Source organism: Gorilla gorilla, chromosome 16 (assembly GCF_029281585.2).
Source record: "Gorilla gorilla gorilla isolate KB3781 chromosome 16, NHGRI_mGorGor1-v2.1_pri, whole genome shotgun sequence".
NCBI lineage: Eukaryota > Metazoa > Chordata > Mammalia > Primates > Hominidae > Gorilla > Gorilla gorilla.
This window is the reverse complement of record NC_073240.2, coordinates 59,445,462-59,466,448: the sequence shown is the minus strand read 5'-3', so window position 1 is coordinate 59,466,448 and position 20,987 is coordinate 59,445,462. Positions and strand designations below refer to the sequence as shown.

Here is a 20,987-nt window from a genome sequence, read left to right as displayed (position 1 = left end):
TGTCTTCTTTTGAGAAATGTCTGTTCATGTCCTTTGCCCACTTTTTAATGGGATTTTTTTTTTAAACTATTGAGTTCCTTGTATATTCTGGGTATTTGTCCCTTGTCAGATGAATAGTTTGCAAATATTTTCTTCTATTCAACAGGCTATTTCTGGTTTTTTTTTCTTGATTAGCAAGTGGTCATTGATTTTATTTATCTTTTCAAAAAAACTTTTGGTTTTGTTTATCCTTCCTATTGTTTTTTGAGTGTCTGTTTTGTTGAATTCTGCCCTGTTTTTTTGTTTTGTTTTGTTTTGTTTTGTTTTTTTAAGTTGGAATTTTGTTCTGTCTCCCAGGTTGGAGTGCAGTGGCATGATCATAGCTCATTGCAAGCTTGAACTCGTGGGCTCAAGCAGTCCTTCCACCTCAGCCTCCCAAGTAACTGGAACTACAGGGCTCTGGGCTGTATTTTTTACATTTTTTTAGGGATGGGGTCTTGCTATGTTGCTCATGCTGGTCTTGAACTCCTAGCCTCAAGTGATACTCCCATTTCCGCCTCTCAGGGTGCTGGGCTTTCAGGCACTGAGTCACTGAGTCACCTTGATTATTATAATTTATTTTCTTCTACTAATTTTGGGTTTTGTTTGTTCTTGCTTTACTAGTTCCTTGAGGTGCTTCATTATATGTTTATTTGAAATCTTTCCATATTTTTTGAGGTAGGCATTTATTGCTGTAAATTTCCCTGTAAGCAGTGCTTTTGTTGTATCCCATGGATTTTGGTATGTCATGTTTCAAATTTTCATTCGTTTCATTTTTTTTTTTGATTTCTTCCTTAATTTCTTTCTTGATCAGTTAGTTGTCTTTCAGGAGGATGTTTGTTTAATTTTCATGTATTTGTACAGTTTCCAAAGTTCTTGTTCTTGGTTTCTAGTTTTGTTCTTTTGTAGTCTGACTTGATATGATTTCTATTTAAAAAAATTTGTTGAAACGTTTTGTTTCCTAACATATGGTCTATCCTCGAGAGTATTTCATGTGCTGATGAGAAGAATGTTGTGTACTCTAACTGTGGTATGAAATCTGTAAATGTCTTTTAGGCCTATTTGGTCCAATGTGCAGTTTAAATCCAATGATTCTTTGTTAATTTTATGTCTATATCTGTTTAATGCTGAGAGTGGGGTGTTGAAGTCTACCAACTATTATGGTATTGCAGTTGATCTCTCCCTTTAGATCTAATAATATTTGCATTACGTAATGGGTGCTCTGTAGTTGGGTGCATATATATTTAGCTACTCCTGCTTACTTTTGGTTTCCATTTGCATGGAATATTTTTTTCCATCTCTTTACTTTCAGTCTGTGTGTGTCTTTACAGGTAAGATGAGTTTCCTGTAGGCAACATATAGCTGAGTCATGTTTCTTTTATCCATTTAGCCAATCTTTATCTTTTAAGTGGAAAGTTTAATCCTTTTACAGTTAAGGTTATTACTGGTATGTGAGCGCTTATTCCTGCCATTTTATTAATTTCTTGTTGTTTTGTATATTTTTTGGTTTTCTTTGGCGTTTTTGAGATGGGCTCTCACTCTGTTGCTCAGGCTGGAGTGCAGTGGTGCAATCACACATGGCTTACTGCAGCCTTGACCTCCTGGGCTCAGGTGATCCTCCCACCTCAGCCCTTCATAGTTGGGACTAAAGGTGTACGCCACCATGCTTGGCTAATTTTTAAAATTTTTTGTAGAGATAGGGTTTTGCCACATTGCTCAGGCTGGTCTCAAACTCCTGGCCTCAAGCGACCTGCCTGTTTCGGCCTCCCAAAGTGCTAGGATTACAGATGTGAGCCACTGTGCCCAGCCTGTATATTCTTTGTTCCTTTCTTTTTCTCTTATTGTTTATCATTGTGGTTTGGTGGTTTTCTTTAGTGGTAACATTTGACTTCTTTTTCTCATTTGTGTATCTGCTCTACCAGTTAGCTTTATATTTCTGTGTGTTTTCATGATGGTGATCATCATCTTTTTGCTTCCAGATGCAGAATTCCTTTGAGCATTTCTTGTACAGTTGGTCTAGTTGTGACAAATTACCTGTTTTTGCTTGTGTAGTAAGGACTTTATTTCTCCCTCATTTCTGAAAGAAATTTTTCCTGGGTGTAATCTTGGCTGCCAGGTATTTTTTTCTTTTAGCACTTTGAATATATCATCCCATTTTCTCCTGGCCTGTAAGGATTCTGCTGTTAGTCTGATAGGAGTTCCCTTGTAAACGATGAGATGCTTTTCTGTTACTGTTTTTAGAATTCTCTCTTTGTCTTTGACTTTTCACAGTTTGACTATAATGTGCCTTGGCAGAGACCTTTTCGAGTTGTATCTATTTGAAGGTCTCTGAGGTTCCTATATCTGGGTGTCAAAATTGCTTTCTAGATTTGGGAAGTTTTCAGCTCTTATTTTGTTAAATAGGTTTTTTATCCCTTTTGTTTTTTCTTTGCCTTCTGGGGCACTGAAAATTTGAATATTTGGTCACTTTATAGTGTCTACATGTCATGTATGCTGTGTTTATTCTTCTTTATTTTTATGTTATTGGATTATTTCAAAATACCTGTCTTAAAGTTCTGAAATTCTTTCTTTTGCTTGATCTAGTGTATTGTTGAAGCTTTTGAAATAATTTTTGTATTTCATTCAATGAATTCTTTACTTGCAGTAGTTGCATTTTGTTCTTTTTTATGATATCTGTCTATCTTTTTTTTTTTTTTTGAGACAAGGTCTCACTCTGTTGCCCAGGCTAGAGTACATTGATGCGATCTTGGCTCACTGCAACCTCTGCCTTCTGGGCTGAAGCGATCCTCCCACCTCAACCACCTGAGTAGTTGGGACTACAGGTTCACGCCAATATGCTGGGCTAATTTTTTTTTTTTTTTTTTAAGAGATGGGGTTTTGCCGTGTTGCCCAGGCTGGTCTCAAACTCCTGGGTTGAAACGATCCACCTGCCTCAGCCTCCCACAGTGCTGGGATTACAGATGTGAGCCTAGCCCTATGATATCTGTCTTTGGTAAATTTCTCATTCGTATTTTAAATTTTATGATTTCTTAGTATTGTGTCTGTATATTGTACCTCACTTAGCTTTTTAAATATTATTTTGAATTCTTTTTCTGGGATCTCATAAATTTCTTTTTCATTGGAATCTATTGCTGCAGAATTATTGTGTTACTTTAGAGGTCATATTTCCTTGCTTTATCATGTTTCTTGGGTCCTTATTGCGCATATGGTATAACAGTCACTTCTTCCCAGTTTTTTGAATTCGCTTTCTGAGGCGAGGGCTTTTTCCTGAAGATGTGTTTATGATGTTGATTGGGTAGGGCATTTTGGCATGAATCTGGGTGCATGCAGTGGTGTAGTCTCCGTATAAATTATTCGGCTGTTTACAGCGTTAGTAGTGTCTGATTTTCTCAGTGATGTAGGGTTTGGTTTGTTAGTGGAGTCTGTGGTGAGGCTTAGCTGGGGACAGGTTCACCAAGTGGGCCTGTCCTTGGGCCTTAGGGCAACATATGCTGGCACTGGTGTTAGCAGGTCCAGGTGGGCTGATTCTTGGGCCTCCAGGTGGCTTACTTGGGTGTTGGTAGGGGCAGTGGTTGGCCAGTTGGGTGGGCAGATTCTCAGGCTCCTGGGCAGCGTATGTGGCATGGTTGATAGTGGGAAAACCCTCTTTCCCAGGTGGTCTGTGCTGATAATGGCAGTGGCTGCAATGGGCTGGGCAGGCCAGTCTCCAGGCCTGCAGGTGGTGCATGTGGTTGGGGACCAGCTGTGGTATGTAATGGCAGATTGAGTGGGCTAAATCTCAGGCCCCTAGGAGAAGTGTTCACATGTTAACGGTGGTGGAGGGGGCTGGGTAGACCTGTCCTCAGGCCCACTAGTAATGTGCGTGGGTGTTGGCTGTGGTAGGCAGGGGTGGGGTGATCCCCATGGCCCCAGTGGAGTGCTCGAGTGGGGCCCTGCCACTGGGGAGGGAAGGGTTGCTTTCAGTGGCACCAGACATAAGCATTGAGCTGATGAGTGGGTCTTTGGGCCCCAGGTGGCAGCTGTGGGCAGGGTAGTCTGTCCTCAGGACACTTGTAAAGGTGTAGTAGCTCCACTGCTTGGGGCAGCAGGGTCACTGCCAATAGTTTGTGGTTTAGCACCAGTGGCAGCAGCCAGCAGGAGTGGTGGCTTTGGGTGGTGGGAGTCTTATCAGTCTAACTTAGGCCTCCTTGGGGCACATGAAAATGCATAGCAGCTCTGCTGCTGGGGGCAGTGGGGTTGCTGCCAGTGGTTTACACTTTGGCTTGGGGGCAGCATGGGATCACAACAGTGGCTGTAGGTGGGGGATGTAAGTGGACTCCAGGGATATGGAGATGCAGGGGCTGTTTGCCTCCAGGGCAGGGTACAGGCTTGTTGGGGCTGGGCTCTCAAAACGTGCTGTGCTCTAGCTGCTTAGGACTAAGGAGTGGAGGGGACCCTTCATGAGCAGTATCATCGTGTGGTCCCCAGGCAGCTCCCTTTGTCAGTATGAGATGATTTTCTTATTATGAAATCAATATTGGCCAGGTGCGGTGGCTCACACCTGTAATCCCAGCACTTTCGGAGGCTGAAGCGGGTGGATCACCTGAGGTCAGGAGTTTGAGACTAGCCTGGCTAACATGGTGAAACCCCATCTGTACAAAAGTACAAAAATTAGCTGGTCATGATGGCGGATGCCTGTAATCCCAGCTGCTCAGGAGGCTGAGGCGGAAGAATCACTTGAACCTGGGAGGTGGAGGTTGCGGTGAGCCGAGATTGCTGCATTGCACTCTAGTCTGGGCGAGAGAGAGTGAGACTCATCTTGGAAAAAAAAAGAAAGAAAGAAAAAAAGAAATCAGTATCAAGGCTGTAAGGGGCCTACTTCAAGTGTTCTTAACTTCTGTTTTCCTTCTAAGTTGTTTATCTAGCTTGTACTTAGACACCTTAATAGATATATAAATATTTCTTTGGGTAGGGTATATAGCATAGAATGTTTTTTTTTGTTGTTGTTTTTGAGACAGGGTCTCACTCTGTCACCCAGACTTGGAGTGCAGTGGCGTGATCTTGGCCCACTGCAACCTCTGCCTCCCGGGCTCAGGATTCTCCCACTTTAGCCTCTCAAAGTGCTGGGAGTAGCGTGTGCCACTACTGCCCGGCTAATTTTTGTATTTTTATTTTAATTTTTGAGGTGGAGTCTCACTCTTGTTGCCCAGGCTGGAGTGCAATGGTGCAATCTTGGCTCACCTTGACCTCTGCCTCCTGGGTTCAAGCGATTCTCCTGCCACAGCTTCCCAAGTAGCTGGGATTACAGGCATGTATCATCACACCCGGCTCATTTTGTAATTTCAGTAGAGATGGGGTTTCACCATGTTGGTCAGGCTGGTCTTGAACTCCTGACCTCAGGTGATCCACCCGCCTCGGCCTCCCAAAGTGCTGGGATAACAAGTGTGAGCCACCGCACCCTGCTTAATTTTTATATTTGTAGTAGAGACAGGGTTTCACCACGTTGGCCAGGCTGGTCTTGAACTCCTGACCTCAAATATCTATCCACCTCGGCCTCCCAAAATGTTGGGATTACCACCAACACCGTGCCAGGCCAGAATGTTCGTTCTTTTTTTTTTAGACAGAGTCTCGCTCTGTTGGCCAGGTCTTATATTAAAACTTAAATATCTTTTTGTAGCTTTTGCCCTCAATTTTTTTTTCTGTATAGAATACTAGTGCTTTCATTTAACAGTGGTTTCAGGGTGCAATTTTGCTGAATAATAAATTTTAATGACGATGCTGTTTTGAGATAGTGTTTTTATAGTAACTGTAAATGTGTAAATATGATAATGATTTTTCAAAATAGTGTGAACCTTTATAAACATAATTTATGTATTTACAGTCACATATATGGCCTAGAATTTCCTATCAGTTTGCAAAAGTAATTTTATAAAAATACATGATAGGCAGCAAAAGTTGAGGCAGGATACTTGTTTGTTCAGGAGAGTCTATTTTTAAGTTTGTGGAGTTCTCATTTAGAAGATGTGTTGGGCTTTGTTGATTACTTGCAGCAGTAGCTTGGGTCCTTAAGGCTTTAAGTAGAAAGCCTGGAGTTCTTGTACCTGGGAAGCCCTGGGAGTTATTTGGCAAGAGGAATGTGAGTACAGCCTCGAACTAAAAGGGTGCCAAGATTGACGTGAAATGAAGGAAAAGAGAAAATAGACAATGTTTAAAAATGGACACAGTTTTGAAGCTAGTAAATGTATGCTACTGACCCCTACTTATATAAAATATATTCATGTTAGGCATATAGTTGGAGGTGCATTTTGGCAAATGTATATACTTAGGCAACTGCCATTGAAATCAAGATGAAGAATGTTTCTGTCATATCACAAAATTCCCTCATTACTTTTTACTCTTAGTCTCCACCCTAGGCAACTGCTGATCTGCTTCCTGTCACTATAGATAGATTTTGACTGTTCCAGAATTACATATCAATGGAATTAGACTCTGCATTCTTTTGTGTCTTAACAAAAGTGCGTATTTTCAATAGTTGGCTTTTTTTTTTTTTTAAATTTCTGAGTAGTTTGCCATTATATGAATACATCTTTCTCTTTACTTGTTGATAGACATTTAGGTTATATTCAGTTTTTGGCTATTATAAATGAAGCTGCTGCTAACATTTGTGTTCAGTTATTTGTGTGGATATATGCTTTATGTTTTCTTTTTCTTGAGTAGAATTGCTGGGTCATAAGCTTTTTTTGTTTGTTTGTTTGTTTTAGATGGGGTTTCCCTCAGCTTCCCAAAGTACTGGGATTACAGGCACTAGCCAACTCGCCTGGCCTTGTTTGTTTTTGTTTTTGTTTTGAAAGGGAGTGTTGTTCTGTTTCCCAGGCTGGAGTGCAGTGTCATGATCTCGGCTCGCTGCAACCTCCTCCTCCTGGGTTCAAGCAATTATCTTGCCTCAGCCTCCCAAATCACTGAGATTACAGGCACCTGCCACCACACCTGGCTAATTGTTGTATGTTTAGTACAGACGGGGTTTCAAACATGCTGGCCAGGCTGGTCTTGAACTCCTCACCTTCAGTGATCTGCCTGTCTCGGCTTCCCAAAGTGCTGGGATTATAGGCATGAGCCACTGTGCCCGGCCTGGTTTTTATATGTTTGACTTTGTAAGAAAGTGCTAAACAGTTTTCCAAAGTGATGTTGTCATTTTCCATTCCCATCAGCAGTGTGTGAGTTCCAGGTACTCAACACCCTAATAATATTTGGAGATGTTGTTCTAGCAAAGGGTATGTGATAATATATTATTCTAGTTCTGATTTACATTTCTCTGTTGACTAATGATGTTATGTAGGTTTCCATATGCTTGTTTGCCACCTGTGTATCTTCTTTGTGAAGTATTTTTTCACATTGTTGTCTTTCAATGGTTGTCTTATTATTGATTTGTAAGAGGTTTTTAAAAAGATATTCTGAATATAAGTTCTTTGTCAGACCATATGTATTGCAAATGTTTTCTCCCAGACTGTGGCTTGCCTCTTTTTTTTTTTTTTTTTTAAAGCTATTTCTCAGCGGAAGTTTTGAATTTTTAAGAAGCCCTTTTAATGAAAAAATTTTTTTCTTTTATGATTTTTGCTTTTGTTTCTTGAGATAGCATTGACTACCAAGGCCATGACAGTTTTCTTCTAGATGTTTCCAGTTACAATTTTACATGTAAGTCTGTATTGCAATTCAATTTAATTTTTCTTTATGATAGAGGTAAGGGTCAAGGGTAATATTTTTCACATGGATATAAATTTTTTAGCATCACTTTTTGAAAAAGCTATCAATTCTTTGAATTGCCATGATCTGTATATGTTGAGACCTATTTATATATTCTTAGGTCTTTCATTTCATTGATCTGTCTATATTTTTATGCCACTGTTTGGTATACTGTAGCTTTATGGTACGTGTGCTAAGCAAGGTCCATTTACGAGGCAGAATCCATACAGTAATTTGAAGAATGAAATTTTAGTATAAAGAATTAGCTCTTGAGTCACCCCTGTGCAGCCTTGGTGCCGTGTGCATTTTGGACACTCAGCCCACCTTGCTCTCTAGTGCTTGTAAGCCTTTTCCTTTCAAGATGCCTGCGGAGGTGTACCATGGAGAAGGAGAGGTGGCGACTTTTGCCTTTTAGGCAGAAATTGCCCAACTCATGTCTCTCATAATCAACACCTTCTATTCCAACAAGGAGATTTTCCTTCAGGAGTTGATCTCTAATGCTTCTGATGCCTTAGACAAGATTCACTCTGAGAGCCTGACAGACCCTTCCAAGTTGGACGGTCATAAAGAACTGAAAATTGACATCATCCCCAACCCTCGGGAATGCATCCTGACTTTGGTCAACACAGGCATTGGCATGACCAAGGCTGATCTCATAAATAATTTGGGAGCCATTGCCAAGTCTGGTACTGAAGCATTTATGGAGGCTTTTCAGTCTTGTGCAGAAATCTCCATGATTGGGCAATTTGGTGTTGGCTTTTATTCTGCCTACCTAGTGGCAGAGAAAGTAGCCATCACAAAGCACAATGATGAAGAACAGTATTCCTGGGTATCTTCTGCTGGGAGTTCCTTCACTTTACATGTTGACCATGGTGAGCCCATTGACAGGGATACCAAAGTGATCCTTCACCTTAAAGAAGATCAGACAGAGTACTTAGAAGAGAGGTGGGTCAAAGAAGTAGTGAAGAAGCACCCTCAGTTCATAGGCTTTCTTATCGCCGTTTATTTGGAGAAGGAACCAGAGAAGGAAATCAGTGATGATGAGGAAGAGAAAGGTGAGAAAGAAGAGGAAGATAAAGATGATGAAGAAAAGCCCAAGATTGAAGATGTGGGTTCCGATGAGGAGGATGACACTGATAAGAATAATAAGAAGAAAACAAAGAAGATCAAGGAGAAATACACTGATCGGGAAGAACTAAACCAGACCAAGCCGATTTGGACCAGAAACTCTGATGACATCACCCAGGAAGAGTGTGGAGAATTCTACAAGAGCCTCACCAGTGCCTGGGAAGACCACTTGGCAGTCAAGCAATTCCCTGTAGAAGCTCATTTGGAATTCAGGGTATTGCTATTCATCCCTCATCAGGCTCCCTTTGACCTTTTTTAGAACAAGAGGAAAATGAACAACTCTGTGTCCATCATGTGTGGATCATGGACAGCTTTGATGATTTGATGCCAGATTATGTCGGCTTTGTCCGTGGTATGGTTGACTCTAAGGATCTTTCCCCAAACATCTCCCGGGAAATGCTCCAGCAGAGCAAAATCTTGGAAGTCATTTGCAAAAACATTGTTAAGAAATGCCGGCTGGGCATGGTGGCTCACGCCTGTGAGTAATCCTAGCAGTTTTGGAGGCTGAGGTGGGCAGATCACCTGAGGTCAGGAGTTCAAGACCAGCCTGGTCAACATGGTGAAAGCCTGTCTCTACTAAAAATACAAAAATTAGCTGGGCACAACGCCTGTAATCCCAGCTACTTGGGAGGCTGAGGCAGGAGAATTGCTTGAACCTGGGAGGCAGAAGTTGCAGTGAGCCAAGATCATGCCATTGCACTAAGCCTGGGCGACAGAGCAAGGCTTGTCTCAAAAAAAAAAAAAAAAAAAAAAAAAAAGAAGAAGAAGAAGTGGCTTGAGCATCTCTGGGCTGGCAGAAGACAAGGAGAATAACAAGAAATTAGATGAGGTATTCTCTAAAATCTCGTGGCTTGGAATCCATGAGGACTCTATTAACTGGCGACACCTGTCTGAACTGCTGTGGTCTCACACCTTCCATCTGGAGATGAGATGACATCTCTGTCAGAGTATGTGTCTTGCATGAAGGAGGCACAGAAGTCCATCTGTGACATCATTGGTGAGTGCAAAGAGCAGGTAGCCAACTCTGCTTTTGTGGAGCAAGTGTGGAAGAAGGGCTTCGAGGTAGTATATATGAGTGAGCCCATTGATGAGTACTGTGTGCAGCAGCTCAAGGAATTTGATGGGAAGACCCTGGTGTCAGTTACCAAGGAGGGTCTGGAGCTACCTGAGGATGAGGAGGAGAAGAAGATAATGGAGGAGAGCAAGGTAAAGTTTGAGAACCTCTGCAGGCTCATGAAAGAAATCTTAGATAAGAAGGTTGAGCAGGTGACAATCTCCAGTAGGCTTGTGTCTTCACCCTGCCGCATTGTGACCAGCACCTACAGCTAGATAGCCAATATGAAGTGGATCATGAAAGCGCAGGCATTTTGGGACAACTCTATGATGGGTTATATGATGGCTAAAAAGCACCTGGAGATCAACGCCAACCACCCCATTGTGGAGACACTACAGCAGAAGGCTGAGGCAGACAAGAACAACAAGGCTGTCAGTGACCTGGTGGTGCTGCTGTTTGAAACCACACTGCTCTCTTCTGGCTTCTCCCTTGAGGATCCTCAGACCTATCCAGCTGCATCTACCACATGATCAAGATAGGTTAGCTATTGATGAAGATGAAGTGGCAACAGAGGAACTCAGTGCTGCTGTTCCTGATGAGATCCACCTCCGCTGAGGGCGATGAGGATGTGTTTCACATGGAAGAAGTAGATTAAGAGTTTATACCTGGAAACCTTGTGCCCTTGCATAGTGTCCCCATGGCTCCCACTGCAGCTTTGAGTGGTCCTGTCCCACCTGGCTCTCTCTGCTGATATCTAGTATTTTTTCTCTCCTGTCCTTGTGTCTAAGGCAGGAAACAAGGGCGTCAAGCCCCATTCCCTCCCTACTTTGACAGCAGAATTGGATGTTGTATATCCTGTTTTTTTGTTGTTGTTTATTTTGTTCTGAAAGTACGTAAAATAAAGACTATGCTGTTTTTATACAGTAAAACAACACAAAAGATTACCATTTCTGGGGATTAGCAACTAAAAGAGGATTATTTTTCTTGGCTTGTTGTGGTATCTGTAACATCATACTGAATGTTACAGAGTTGCATAAAAGTGGCAAGTGTGAATATCTTTACCTTCTTCCCAATCTTAGGGGAGAAGCATTCAGTCTTTCACCTTTAAGTATGATGTTAACTGGAGTTTGTAGATGCATTTTATCGGGTTAAGGAAGTTCCTGTCTCTTCCTAGTTTGCTGAGAATTTTATCATGAGTGGGTGCTGAAATTTGTTAGATGCTTTTTCTGTACCTAATGAGATGATTTTGTGGCTTTTCTCCCCTTTGAATGCGGTGAATTACATTGATGATTTTAGAATGTTAAGCCAGCCTCTTATTACTTCATTTGCTTATGATGTATTATCCTTTTTATTTATTGCTTTGTTCAGTTTTCTAGTTTTTGGTTGGATTTTTTTGTTTATGTTCATAAGGAATATCAGTATTTTTTTTTTTTTTTTTTTGGGTCTGTCTTTGGTTTTGGAATCAGGGTGAGCCACATAAAATGAGTTGAGTACTCTTCCCTCCTGTTTTCTTAAAATAGTTTTATAGGACATCAGGGGAACCATCTGGCCCTGGTATTTTTCTTTTGGAAAGGCCTTAAATCATGAATTCATTTTCTTCAGTAGATAGGGGCTTATTCAGATTTTCTATATTTTGTGATAGTTTTCATAATTTGTACCTTTTAAGGAGTTTATTTTATCTAAGTAATTGAATTTATTTTCATTATGCTCATAATATTACTTTATCACTCAATGTCTGCAGTACTGTAATGATGTTTTCTTTTTTATTCTTCATTGACAATGTATTTTTTAATGATCTTTTTTATTGGCTATAAAATTTGGATTGACATTGTTTTTCTTTCAGCATTAAAAAAGTTACTCCAATAATTTCTAGCTTGCATTATTATTATTATTATTTTTGTGGAGACAGAGTCTTGCTCTGTGGCCCACGTTGGAGTGCAGTGGCGTGATCTCAACTCACTGCAACCTCTGCCTCCTGGGTTCAAGCACTTCTCCTGCCTCATCCTACTGAGTAGCTGGGACTACAGGTGCACACCACCATGCATGGCTAATTTTTTGTATTTTAGTAGAGACAGGCTTTCACCATGTTGCCCAGGCTGGTCTCGAACTCCTAAGCTCAGGCAATCTGTCCACCTTGGCCTCCCAAAGTGCTAGGATTACAGGTGTGAGCCACCACGCCCAGCCTGCTTGCATTATTTCTAATGTTAAATCAGCAGTCATTCTGCATATAATCAGTCTCTTTGATGGATTTTAAGATTTTCTCTTTAACGCTGATTTTCAGCAGTGACTGTGGTGTGTCTTGTGGGTTTTTCTTTGTGTGTGTCTTTCTTGGTGTTTGTTGACTTTCTTAGACTTGTGTTTATAGTTTTATCAATTTGGAAGTTTTTTATCATTTTATCAAATTTTTTTTTCTGTCTCCTCTCGCTTCTTTATTTATTTACTGTTTCATAGGTTACTGAGGCTCTGGGTTTTTTTTTTTTAAACTTTTTATCTCTCTGTACATCAAGTTAGATAGTTTTTGTTACCCTGTCTTCAAGTTCACTGATATTCTTTCTTGCAGTATCTCATCTGCTCTTAAGTCAGTCCAGTGAGAGAGAGGGAGATATATATATATATATAATATATATATATAATATATATATATATTATATATATATATAATTTTTTTTCATTTTAGAAATTATATTTTCCAATTCTGGAAGTTTCCTCCCCTCTCATTCCTTTCCCTCTCTCCTCTCTTCCCTGTCCCTCCCCTCCCCTCTTTCGACAGTTTCTGGTTTCTCCTTATTGTGCTTATATTTTCCCCATAATTCTTTAACATATTTACAATATATAGACACTAAATCACTAAATCCTTGTCTGCTAATTCCGTTATCATTCATTCTCACTTTTTTTGGGGGGGACTAGTTTTCTTCTTCTTTGTCACATTTCTTTATAGTTAGTGGTTTGGTTTTTTTACCCCTTGTTTTTTTTAATAGTTTGTGGTTTTTAATTGGATATTTCACATTTTGATTAATATTTAGTGTCTTTTTGTTGTTGTTTGTTTTTTTTAAAATTAGGGATGGAGTCTTGCTACATTGCCCAGGCTTATTGAAAACTCCTGGGCTCAAGCAATCTTCCCACCTTGCCCTCCCAAAATACTGGGACTACAGGTGTGAGCCACTGTGCCCACCTGTGTCTGGATTTTTAAAAAACTTTTAATTTAAAAATAATTGTAGATTCACAGGAGCTTCTACTGGGAAGTCCTGGACATCTTTCCCCCAGTCTCCCTCAGTGTTCACAATTTATATAACTATATTACAACATCAAAACCAAGATTGATATTGGTACAATGCATAGAGTTTATTTGGGTTTCATCAGTTTTACATGTACGTGCATGTATGTGTGCCTGTGCATAATTCTGTGCAATTTTGTCACATGGGTAGTCTTGTGTAATTATCCCTACAATCAAAGATACTCAATGGTAGCATTACCAGACTCCCTTGTGCTATCCCTTTATGGCCACATTCATCCCCTCCCCCATCTATAATCCTCAACAACCATTAATTGGTTCTCCATCTCCATAATTAGATTATTTCATGATTGTCGCATGAATCGTATTATGCAAGTAGTATCTTTGAGATTGACTTTTCCACTCAGCATAATTTTTTTGAAGTTTGTACAAATTGTTGTGTTTATCAATAGTTTGTTCCTTGTTATTACTAAATTCTATCCTATTGTATGGATATACCACAGTTTAACTGTTCGTATTTTTTTTTTAAAAAGTATGGAGTTTTGTTTGTTAGATAGTTGAGTAACTTGTGGATCGGCTTGACCCTTTTGAGCCTTGTTTTTTTTTTTAATGATTAATTAAGCAGAAATTTTATTTCCAAGCTCTTCAAAGACTATTACAAACACGAATAATGTATCCTTCTAAAAAAGTGTCCCAAATTAAATCAGAGGCACGTCATCAAAGTAAAACCCTTGTGAAGTTAAGAATTCTTTTAGTTTGTAATGTTTTTATGTTAGTTTTTAATCATTTACAATGTTCTGTGGGTCACATTTTAAACATTTTTAAATATATGAAATTCTGTATTTCTTTAAGTACAGCCACAGCTACAAAGTAGAGGAACGTAAGAATACAAAGATCAAATCTGCTTCATTTATATACACGATGGGGCAGCCTAATGCACATCATAACGTTAACTTTTCCAAACAAGTTTGCTAAGAATCTGCTCCCATAATTAGTGTTAAAAATAAAACAATCTTCCCATTTAGAAAAATCAAGACATCAGTTGATTAGTAGAGCCTATTCTTCCTCCCAGCAATTTGTACTTTCTGGTCTTCATTTAGGAATTGTAAATTCATGAGAAAAGAACAAATTTTTTATGGTATAAATATCTTCCAGGAACAACAGTTTACAAGTATTCGATTGTTTAAATAAACAAAACTATTTTCCTTCCTAAAATGTAAACATCCAGTAAATGAAACATACATGATATTCCAGGTATAGAAATCTTAGTAACTCACTTATGAAAGAGGTGCATTTTGGTATGTTTGGTGGTAAGGTTTTTGTTTATCTTATGTATAAAAGTACTTGCACAAAAAAACAAGCTATTACTATTTAAAACTCTATTCCTTCACCCAGTTTCCTCACTCAAGTAGAAACTCATGAATTTCTGTGATTTTGGCTATAGGACCAGGCCACAGGAAAGGGCTGAAATATCTCTAAAAGTTAGAGAAAAGTGTTTTCTTGAGACTTGAAGGCAGTCATTCATCACTTTGTGCTTGAAGGCATTCCTCAGCAAACTTCTCTCCTAGAGTCTTCAGAGTAAAGCACAGGATCTGGGCTCCCAGAAGGGGTTACTTCCAGCTGGAACACCCACCAGCAGGGTATCCTTGCAGGCGTTCTGCATACAGTACTGTTGAAGCTCTGCGGCTGCCTGAGAGACATTGATCCTCTCCACGCCAGCCTCCAACTTGAGCTGCTCCACCAGGCACTGCAGGGCGCTCGCGCTAGCCCCAGAGGACGTGGTGGCGGCGCTGGGCTCCGAGGGCCCAGCCTTGTTTTTAAGCTTTGTTAGGATAGGTTTGAAGTAGCCTTTCTTCTAGGAATAGTTTGTTCCTATTTCCAAGGAGTGGCTTTTCTGGGTTCTCTATTAAATGACAACAAAGTCTGTCTTCTGTGCTTGATCAGAACTTCGATGTATCCCTGTCTCTTGCAAGATCCAGTAATTGGTCAACTAACAGCTCCTCAATAGTTGTTTTTGGGCCCATCTTTGTGGAGTCTCTCTTTATGCATCCACGATAGTATAGAGCCAAAGACTACAGGTGAACGCCTGTGCAGATTTCTGGAGTTCTTTCTCATTGTTGCACATTCCTTTTTTCTTAAATCATAGTCCTTCACTGCTTGTTGTCTGTTGTCTGAAAGCAGTTGTTTCATTTATGTAACTGAAAAACTGTATTTTTGAGGTAGGTAGGCAAGTCCAGTAATGGTTTCTCCACCATTGTGGCAACAAAACTTTTTGTTTATTTCTAAGTTAGTAATTTGAAAGTCAAAATTGATTCATCTGTCCAAAGAGCAGTAGTTTTTGTTTTGTGTCTTAAGATGTTATTTTAACTTACATTTTATTTTTTGAATAAGAAATATGTTCATATGTTTTAAAATTTAAATGGCACAAAAGATATACAATGAGGTATCCTTCCCTCCCTTATTTCCCAGTCACCCACTTTCCATTCTTGGGGACAACCATTGTTATTAGTTTATTGTGTATCTGTCAAGAAATTTGATGCACATTCTGATAATGTGTATCTTACTCAGAAATTCTCTACACAGAAATGTGGAGATATGTATATATACATATATATATATATTCTCCTTCATATTCTTGTTTTTTAAAAAAGGTAACATACTATATTCTCTTTTTTTGTATCTTATTTATTTATTTATTGGAGACGGAGTGTTGTTCTGTCACCTAGGCTGCAGTGCAGTGGCGTGATCTCGGCTCACTGCAAGCTCTGCCTCCCCCGGGTTCACGCGATTCTCCTGCCTTAGCCTCCCAAGTAGCTGGGACTACAGGCAGCCATCACCACGCCCGGCTAATTTTTTGTATTTTTAGTAGAGATGGGGTTTCACCGTGTTAGCCAGGATGGTCTCGATGTCCTGACTTCATGATCCGCCTGCGTCGGCCTCCCCATATGCTGGGATTACAGGCGTGAGCCACTGCACTCGGCCTTTTTTTTTTTTTTTTTACTTAATATAACTTAGGGGTCTATGATTTGATTACATGTAAATATTTTATATATTTTTTTCAGCTTTGTAGTATACAGTTATATGGGTATACCCATAAATACGATTATGTACCATAAGCAAATTAACTAGTTCTGTTGTTACTAATCATGTACTATTTCAAATAGTGCTAAGGTGAATAATCTTTCTGGGATGTTTTCCAACACCAGCAACCAATTCTCTTGATTCTCCAGACACCAAGTGGGTGTTCAACAATTCAGCGTAATTCAGTTCTCACAGTAAATATCTGGAGCTAGTGCAGACCCCACAGCTTAAGGGCCCATTCCTACAACACTGCTTTCCACTTCAGACACCATTTGTAAGTCCTGGGCCACCTGTACTTCGGACCACCTGCTATAAATTGGGGGTTCCGTCAACCTCCTCCTAAGGTTAGATAATTTGTTAACCTGGCTGACAGAACTCAGGAAAACAGTTTACTTACTCTTGCTGGTTTATTATAAAGGATACAACTCATGATTACCTAAATGGAAGAGATGCATAGGAATGTGGGAGGCAGCACAGAGTTTCTGTGTGCTCTCTGGGTTCACTACCCTCCAATCAACTCAGTGTGTTCAACCCTGGAAGCTGATCAGATCTCATTGTTCAAGAGTTTCTATAGAGCTTAATCTCCTGTCTCTCCCACCTCACTTTCTGGGGTGGAGTCAGTGGCTAGGGCTGAAATTCCATTGCTCTTATTATTTGATCTTTCTGGCGACCAGCTCTATTCCAAGGTCATCTAGGGGCCCCACTCTAAGTCACCTCATTAGCATAAACTCAGATGTGAGTGAAACAGACTCATTATGAATGAGTGAAGAGACACCTATCACTGAGGATATTCCAAGGGTTTTAGGAGCACTGTGCCAGGAACTGGGGACAAAGGTCAAATAGATTTGGCCCTCTATATCTGTGGATTCAGTCAGCCTTGGATTGAAAATAATTCGCATGGTTGCATCTGTACTGAACATGTACACTTTCTTCCTTGTCATTATTCCCTAAACAATACAGTATAAGAACTATTTACATAGAATTTACACTGTGTGAGGTATTATAAGTAATTTTGAGATGATTTAAAGTGTACAGGAGGATGTATATATACAAATACTCTACAAATACATTTGTTATATACAAATACTGTACCATTTTGTATAAGGGACTTGAACATTTTTAGATTTTGGTATCCTTGGGGGTCCTGTAACCAATCCCCCATGGATACTGAGGGATGACTTTTTATTTCCTTCTCTCTTTTTTTTTTTTTTTTGAGACGGAGCCTCACTTTGTCACCCAGGCTGGAGTGCAGTGGCATGATCTTGGCTCACTGTAGCCTCCACCTCCCAGATTCAAGCAGTTCTCTTACCTCAGCCTCCCCAGTAGCTGGGACTAGAGGTGCAAGCCACCATGCCTGGCTAGTTTTTGTATTTTTAGTAGAGACGGTTTTGCTGTGTTGGCCAGGCTGGTCTTGAACTCCTGACCTCAGATGATCCACCTGCCTCAGCCTCCCAAAGTTCTGGGATTACAGGCATGAGCCACTGCACCTGGCTTAACTTTATATTTCTTATTATGCCACATTCTTTGTAGTATGGAAGTAATTTCACTTACATGCAAGTATATATAAGATAAATTTCTAGAAATGGAATTCTTGTATCAAAGGCTATGTACATTTGTAATTTGGATTTTTTAAACCAGTTTTCCCACCATAGAGATTGTACCAACTTATTCATGTCACAAATGTGTGAAGTGACTGTATGTTTCCCCATACAACTTAATGTTACAAATTTTTATTAAGTATTTTGAAAAACAAGGTTCTTATAGTACTCTGCAAAACATGTATATGTAAAAAAAAGACGTAATACTTTGTTGTAATTGTCAAAAAAATTAAGTAGAAATTCTATTATGTTCACAATTATAAAAGACTTGATATACTTTTAACAGAGTTGAGTAATGTTAGCTAATTTGTTGCCATTTTATCATATATCTCCAATGTGCCAGGTACTGTTATGACTTTATATACGTTATAATCTCTAATATTTAAAATAATTTTACAAGATGTATAGAATTTATATTACCTTTATTTCACAGACAGGAACCTGAGCTAGTAAATTCTAGGCTTAAGATTTGATTCCAATTCGATTCTAAACTCTAGATTTTTGTCATATCTTTAATTAATTTTACTTTAGTATTTTGATCTTTCCCTTTTTTTGCGTAGAGGACTAAAATTCCTCTGATTTCAACCATTATCCTGGTCTTTCGGCGTTCCCAAATTGAATTAAGGAAGATTTCTATAATTTGCAAGAATTAGAAGTCCCAGGGTAAAACAAAGAGCATACACACTTGTCTGTCTGAGAAGAGATGTTAAATACCCAATATAGATGCTGCTTTCTTATGTATTTTCTTATTTAACTTGTAGAAAGTAGGGGAGAATAGCAAAACAGCAGAATTACTAGAGAGAGAAGACAGGCAGTGGTAAATAATAGTAATTGGGTCAGGAAGCCTGTTTTAATCTCCAAGTAACTTAGTTGCTGTTTGAATATCTTGTTTTACCATGTAAGAATCAGTCTATAGGCATTTATTTTTAACATCCTAGACAGTTACTATTTAATTTTATCTCATTTAGAGTCCTACCACAGCTACTAAGTTGACTTTTAGAGCAGAATATGTCTTTAAAAATCTTGGTCAGCATATTTCACAAATAGACAAATTTCATAACAGTCCACATTTTGTAGACTTTTTAAAATAAAAAATAATTGTTTAAAATTTGGATCTTTTTAATTTCAGTTGTTCCCCCTTCCCATCCCATTTTACAGACATTTCAACCTACGAATGAAGAGGGACACTTCCCTTTTCAGTGATGAATTTAAAGTAGAAACATCAAATAAAGTACTTGATTATGATACCTCTCATATTTACACTGGACATATTTATGGTAAGTTGGACCTTAACAGAACCCTTTTCTTCCATTTTTTTTTTCTACACAAAGATACTCATTTTGAAGTGTAAGCAAATATTTCAGAAAAGGTTATAAATCCAGAGGAGGTTGAATTCATATGAAGGGTAATGGTCTTTGAGAAATGAAGTAATGTTTGGACCTATCTTTACATGTATGTTTAATAGTGAATTATGAAATATCTGGCTTCTGAAAGGGGTGAAATTTTGACTCAGTACCTCTAAACTGTTAGAGTTTTCAAAAGTTTTAACGACTTCTGTAATTTTCTGATTTTCCAAGTAAGAAATTAATAGTAACTTTGCTGTGTTTTATAAGAAAACAGGAAAAGTCTAAAAGGAAACAGTAAAGATGATCTTAGCCAAAAATAATGTGACAAAGTCATCTGTAGGAAAATCCTCCCAAGGCCCTTCTTCCTCAGAATCTATTTGCTTTATTCACAATTCTAACAAATTTCTCTTGCTGCATCAAATTAAAAATGCATGTGGGGGCATCAGTGGCACACTTAACCCAATAGCAAGTTACATCTACTAGTAGTGTTGAAAGAACAGAACAACTATAGAAGTCATAAAAAAGCTTAAAAAATGAAAATCTTCTGGGGGTGTTGGAGAGACGCAAAATGTCATTGTTTTATAACTGTACATTAGTAAGTACTCAAGATCATTCTCACTTAAGACAGTGTTAAACTGTTTTGAGATTATTTCTACGTGAGTGATTTCTACTGAAAATAGTAACATGAAAAATTAAGTGCTTAAAGAATTTTTTCTCATTTTTCGATTGTGCCAGATAAATGAGGCATTTCTATACTTAAACTTTCTCATTTGTAGAATAGACCTAATTATTAAATTCTTTAGCTTTTTTGTACTCTTACAATTCTGTAACCAAAGTGAAGCGTTTTTCATCAGTAGATTTTCAATGTCAGACTTTAGTGTTATATTGTCTTCTTGATTATTTATCTTTCTGGGCAAATAACTTAGTAGTTCCTGCCCTTTTTCGCTAGGTGATGAGATCGAGAAAAGTCCGAGGCTGTAAATGAGATTGCAGATAAAATCATGTTATTTAGGCCAGGCATGGTAGCACTTACACCTGTAATCCCAATGCTTTGGGAGGCTGAGGCAGGAGGATTGCTTGAGACCTGGAGTTTGAGACCAGCCTGGGCAATATAGTGAGACCTTGTCTCTAAAAAACATAAAAATTTAGTTGTGGTGGCACACCTGTAGTTTCAGTTAGATGGGAGGCTGACGTGGGAGGATTGCTGAGCCCAGGAGGTTGAGGCTACAGTGAGTTATGATTGTGCCACTGCACTATAGCCTGGGCGACAGAGAGGGGCCCTGTCTCTTTATTTAAAAAAACAAAACAAAACAAAAAACTCAAAATATCAGTGTCTTGGGCTCTTACCTCCAGTCTATGATTAATTCAAAGACAACTAATTAATGTTATTCTACAACTTAGAAATTGTGGAAGGCCTGATTTTTATTTTAATCAGAGAATTGTAATGGGTAAATTCAAGGTTTAAAGCCCTCTCCCTCTACTTTCACCCTTAATGTCATTTGATTTTGGTGCTCACCTTTTTGTTGTGATTATATTAAGAACCAAAAGTACCTTTTTTCCTCTTATTTCCTTTCACTGGAGAAGTATAATTGATGGGATAGTATTACAAATCTTTGTCCAATATCTTTAAAAGTACTGTTGGTATACTTTTGTTCAAAGTGCCCCTGAAATATTTGACACTGTTCTATTTAAAAATGTGTTTATAGGCTGGGCGTGGTGACTGCGCCTGTAATCCCAGCACTTTAGGAGGCCGAGGCAGGTGGATTGTTTGAGCCCAGGAGTTCCAGACCAGCCTAGGAAACATAGCAAGT

General features: G+C 39.1%; 2 protein-coding genes and 1 pseudogene across 2 annotated transcripts in view; 2 read left to right on the top strand and 1 right to left on the bottom strand.

The window, feature by feature from the left end:
• Positions 1–20,987, top strand: part of ADAM10 (ADAM metallopeptidase domain 10) — a 154,280-nt gene that overhangs the window by 48,962 nt on the left and 84,331 nt on the right. The window contains exon 3 of the mRNA XM_031002238.3: positions 18,989–19,107. Within this exon, the coding sequence (XP_030858098.2) occupies positions 18,989–19,107 (119 nt within the window). The remainder of the gene's footprint in view (positions 1–18,988; positions 19,108–20,987) is intronic.
• Positions 5,442–11,323, top strand: LOC101143330 (putative heat shock protein HSP 90-beta 4; annotated as a pseudogene).
• LOC109023336 (guanine nucleotide-binding protein G(I)/G(S)/G(O) subunit gamma-10) lies at positions 13,929–16,662 on the bottom strand. Its single transcript, XM_055364040.2, has 2 exons — positions 16,630–16,662; positions 13,929–14,961 (listed from the first exon to the last, which is right to left on the bottom strand). Exons 1-2 carry the CDS (start codon positions 16,660–16,662, stop codon positions 14,725–14,727), a joined length of 270 nt encoding a protein of 89 aa, XP_055220015.1. The 3' UTR covers positions 13,929–14,724.

Coding starts and splice junctions, on each gene's coding strand:
- LOC109023336 (XM_055364040.2), bottom strand. CDS start 16,662: ATGAGTTGTATCCTTTATAATAAACCAGCAAGA. Junction 14,962..16,629: donor TTTATAATAAACCAGCAAGA/GTAAGTAAACTG, acceptor CTTAAAAACAAG/GCTGGGCCCTCGGAGCCCAG.